General features: G+C 37.4%; 1 protein-coding gene across 1 annotated transcript in view; it reads left to right on the top strand.

Moving 5' to 3' along the window:
- LOC109535781 (CD109 antigen) overlaps nt 1-4,388 on the top strand; it is a 15,766-nt gene that overhangs the window by 8,820 nt on the left and 2,558 nt on the right. The window contains exons 8-15 of the mRNA XM_019901781.2: nt 1,010-1,188; nt 1,242-1,514; nt 1,570-1,624; nt 1,888-2,406; nt 2,470-2,630; nt 2,915-3,099; nt 3,152-3,364; nt 3,419-3,638. Coding sequence (XP_019757340.2) covers nt 1,010-1,188; nt 1,242-1,514; nt 1,570-1,624; nt 1,888-2,406; nt 2,470-2,630; nt 2,915-3,099; nt 3,152-3,364; nt 3,419-3,638 — 1,805 coding nt within the window. The remainder of the gene's footprint in view (nt 1-1,009; nt 1,189-1,241; nt 1,515-1,569; nt 1,625-1,887; nt 2,407-2,469; nt 2,631-2,914; nt 3,100-3,151; nt 3,365-3,418; nt 3,639-4,388) is intronic.

Below are 4,388 nucleotides of genomic sequence, written 5' to 3'. Positions count from 1 at the left end.
AGAAAACCGTTAGAGCAACAGACCTTCGGTTGTTACTACCGAATAGAGCTTTGAAGTAGGTCGTTTTCATGTGAAACGTCGTTTAATCAAAGTTTCTAATTATCCCAGGAAATGTAAAAGTGCAAAAATAGTGCATTTTTTTAAAATCGCGCTTAATTATTGGCTTATTTTGAGAAAACTGTTACTGCCGAATAGTCATCTTCTTTCGTATAAAACGTCGCTTTCAAAATGTTTTTAATATTTTCGAGAAAAGCAAAAGTGCAAAAATAGTGCATTTTTACAAAACCGCGCATAACCATTGGCTGATTCTCAGAAAACCGTTAAAGTAACAGACCTTCAGTTGTTACTACCGAATAGAGCATTGAATTGCGTCTTTTGTATATAAAACATCGTTTTCAAAAAGTTTTAAGTAATTTAGCAAAATGCAAAAGTGTAACAATAGTGCATTTTTTCAAAACCTCGCTTAACTTTTGGATGATTCTCAGACAGCCGTTAAAGTAATAAATCGTCAGTTGTTACTACCGAATTGATCATCAAAGTGTGTATTTTTTCATATTAAATGCCGTTTTCAAAAAGTTTCTGATAATTTGAGCAAATGCAAAAAGGTGCATTTTTCAAAACTGCGCTTAACTATTGGCAAATTCTCAGAAAAGCGATTGAATAAATACAGTTTCCAAAGCGCTCTATCGAAAAGGGCACACTTGTCGTATATTTTCCGCAGTTTGAGAATGAAAATACCCAGAAGAATATTGAGTTTTGCGTCTGTCTTTTTAGAGGATCTGCAAGTTTGTGTAAAACCTGATAAAAAAAACTGCAGTTTTTAAAGTACACCAGCGAAATAATCCGTATGAATCATCAGACGCTTGCAACCGTTTTCAATATATAAACGCTTTTAAAGTTAGAAATATCTTCAAAATTACGAACAGTACAACAAAGACGCATTCACTCACACACACACTGAAACATTAGTTCACTGGCACAAACAATTTAATGGCTAAAATGCTTATAGGTGATGTACTTTTATCCAGTTCCTTCCAAATCGACAACAAAAATGCAGCCAACTTCAAATTCACTGCAGTTCATGCTATGGTTCCCATTTCCCATCTTATTGTCTACTACATTAAAGAAGATGGGGAACTAGTGGGAGATGTTGTTGATATAGAAATCGATGTGCTTTTTGATAATTTTGTAAGCGAAATTAAATCAACGAAACTCACAAATCAACTAATTGAACCTTGCAGATAAACATTGATATAAGCACTGATGAAACCGAGCCTGAACTTGATGTGGAATTGACGGTGCGAGCTCGACAAAACTCCTACATCGGCCTAATGGCTGTGGATGAAAATGTTCGAACTTTGCGCTCTGGATATGACATAACTCCTCAAGACATTGCGGAAGATTTGACCAAATACGACATTGCTCAAGAGTCGCCCTATACGTTGATATCAAGAAACTCTAAGAACTACTTTATGTGGAAACCGGGCGCGAGCAATCCACTTTCAGCAGTATTTGTAAGTTCCATTAGAATTCTGGTGAGATTGTGGGTGTAAAATGTGGATTTTTTAGGAAGCCGGAGCCGATCTACTAACAAACGCACGTATTGACCAACGCAAACCCACTTGTAAGTGCACTTCATTTATGTAGCTGTAATCATAGCAAGAAAAGATTCGTTTTTTACCGCACTATGAAAACTGGGTCAAAATATGTCACAAACTTAAAAACATTATTAGACAAAATTGTTAATTATAAAGAAACTTATGGAATAAGCCCAACTGGAAAGCTGGAACTCTGGTTCTATTCAGCCTGAATAACTACTACCGTTTAAATGACTGAGGAATCAATACCAAATCTCGCAGCTAAACCCGATATTGGGAAATTTTTCAGTGGAAGACATCTACTTACGACCAGTATTCTACGGTTCTTCAACTGTTAAGCCTGATAGAGGCTTTGGAGTTCAGCTACCCACAGTGACCAGACCTCCACTAGCTGGCCCATACGCTTTCAGTAGAATTCCGAAACCTGTTTGGAACAAACCCAAAGTGTATCTCACTCAGAACGTAGCCGATACGTGGCTTTTCACAAATTTCTCCGCTGGATACGAAGGAAAAACGTCCATTAGACGAAAAGTGCCAGCAACGTTAAACAACTGGCTAATCAGCGGTTTTTCTTTGGACCCCATTCGAGGACTGGCATTGATGACTGAACCCAAGCGACTGAAGGTTTCCAAATCCTTCGTGGTCTCTTTGGATCTGCCGTATTCGATCCAGAAGGGAGAAATTCTGGCAGTGCCTGTAGTAGTTTACAACTACATGAATCAGGATATAATGGCGGAAATTACGCTCCATAATACGGAGCAGAAGTTCGAATTTGCCGAAGTTTCAAATGAAGTAAACGCCACAAGAAGTAAGCTTTCATTTGTCTCAGTCATTACCAGTTTGATCAAATACACCCATTTTTTTCTAACAGAAATCGAATTATATCGCAGAAAGAAAGTAGCAGTGGGCAAAAGTTCCGGGGCTTCAGTCTCTTTCATGATCACCCCTTTGAAAGTCGGGCAGATAGAGATTAAAGTTACAGCAAATAGTCCTCGAAACCAGGATATTGCAGTGAAGAATCTTCGAGTGGAGGTAAGTTCATCCGGATTGGGAAAAAAGTGTGTTTGGGAAATAGTGCTGATATAAATAAAATGCTTATAGTTTTAAAGCGAAAATTCAACAGATTTGAGGCTACACCAAAACATTCAGAAATACATTTGCTTCATTACTGCTCAATATTTCACTAGTAAAACTCAAGCATTCTCAATATTACGAAAATACTTCCGTTCGCCATCATTAAAAAATCGACTGTTTCCATAATCGATCTAAGCTAGAAAACTCATCAGCACAAAATAATTTGATTTCTCTTTAACCAGCTTGGTGGAGAGACCGAATATTACACGAAAACTGTACTAATAGACATGCGACAAGCGAATGTAATAAAAAAATCCCTCAATTTCACAATACCGAAGAACGCCATAGAAGGATCGGAAAAAATTGAAGTTTCCACAGTTGGAAACCTCTTGGGGGCTTCCATGCTTCACTTGGACCATCTGATTAGGTAAGCAAAATCACTTCCATTCTTAGAGAAAATGCTTAAACACACACTGTAGACTTCCAGCCAATTGCGGTGAACAGAATCTTGTGCATTTTATGCCAAATCTAATCATATTGCAATACCTGAAAACCACCAACCAGCTGACTCCAACCATCCAGAATGAAGCCATCGGCTTCCTGGAAAAGAGCTACCAAAAGCAGCTGCAATACAAACGCGCTGATGGCTCATTTAGTCCATTTGGTGATCGCGATCCATCAGCCAACGTGTGGTAAGATCTAACTTATCTTAGCATCAACCAGCAAGTCCAAGCTGTTGGTTTCAGGCTAACAGCGTATGTGGCGTTAGCATTCAAGCAAGCCAGGCAATTCATTTATGTGGATGACCACATTATCAAATCATCGCTTGAATGGCTGCAGAATATCCAAGGAAGCAATGGAAGCTTTGTGGAAACAGGCACTGTTATATATGATGACTTACAAAATCGGGATGGAAATAGTCTGGCTATGACTGCTTTTGTTGTTCTGGCTTTTATTGAAAATCAGGTGAGTGTCCAATGTTGACAAAGAAAGTTATTTTGTAAGCAAACATGATTGTAGAAGTGTGGAGATTCTCCTCTCTTTAAATTCTTTCTCAGATCACTTTTCCAGGTTTCAGCTCTCCTCATTTCAACTGAGTTGACTTTATAAAACATTAAGTTTTCTTACTTTCTTACTTAAAATGCCTACAAAAAATATGAAAATATAGAAAACATTTTGAGAAATCGGATAGCGGCTGGACCTGTAAAGGTGTTTAGTTTTAAATATTGGATATTTGTCAGTTTAAACAGCGGCTGTGCATTAACAAGCTTTCCATGCTAATTTTGCAGATAAAATGTCGTTTTCGTTCTTTATCCCAAAATAAACAAGTTTTCCAAATTCATCCAACTTTTTTTTAGAATAGTCTTAATTTTTATCGTATGTTTAGTAAATACGCTGTGTAATGCCAGTTGATAGAAGACCAAAATTACAATAAATTTCTCAAGCCTCAGCAATTCAGTGCTTGGTGCTTCTTTAAACGTGCAATAAAATTAATTATACGGCTTTGTTCCAAACCGACTAGTTAAGGTGTCATGATAGAAACTACTGTCCGATAGTGTAATATTGGTATTGAAAAATGTCGCGTAAAAAGTTCAAGAAGCACCTTGAACATTCAATAATTAATCCATCGAATTACACGCAAATCTCTTATAACCAGGGGCGGATCCAGCTTTAAATTCAGGGGGGGTTATGTAGAAAAATACTTCTGTTGTCTAT

The sequence above is a fragment of the Dendroctonus ponderosae genome, unplaced genomic scaffold, assembly GCF_020466585.1.
Source record: "Dendroctonus ponderosae isolate FM_Combo_2020 unplaced genomic scaffold, Dpon_F_20191213v2 Dpon_F_20191213_3, whole genome shotgun sequence".
Lineage (NCBI taxonomy): Eukaryota > Metazoa > Arthropoda > Insecta > Coleoptera > Curculionidae > Dendroctonus > Dendroctonus ponderosae.
The sequence above is the reverse complement of the archived record's forward strand: the minus strand, read 5'-3'. Positions and strand labels throughout refer to the sequence as shown.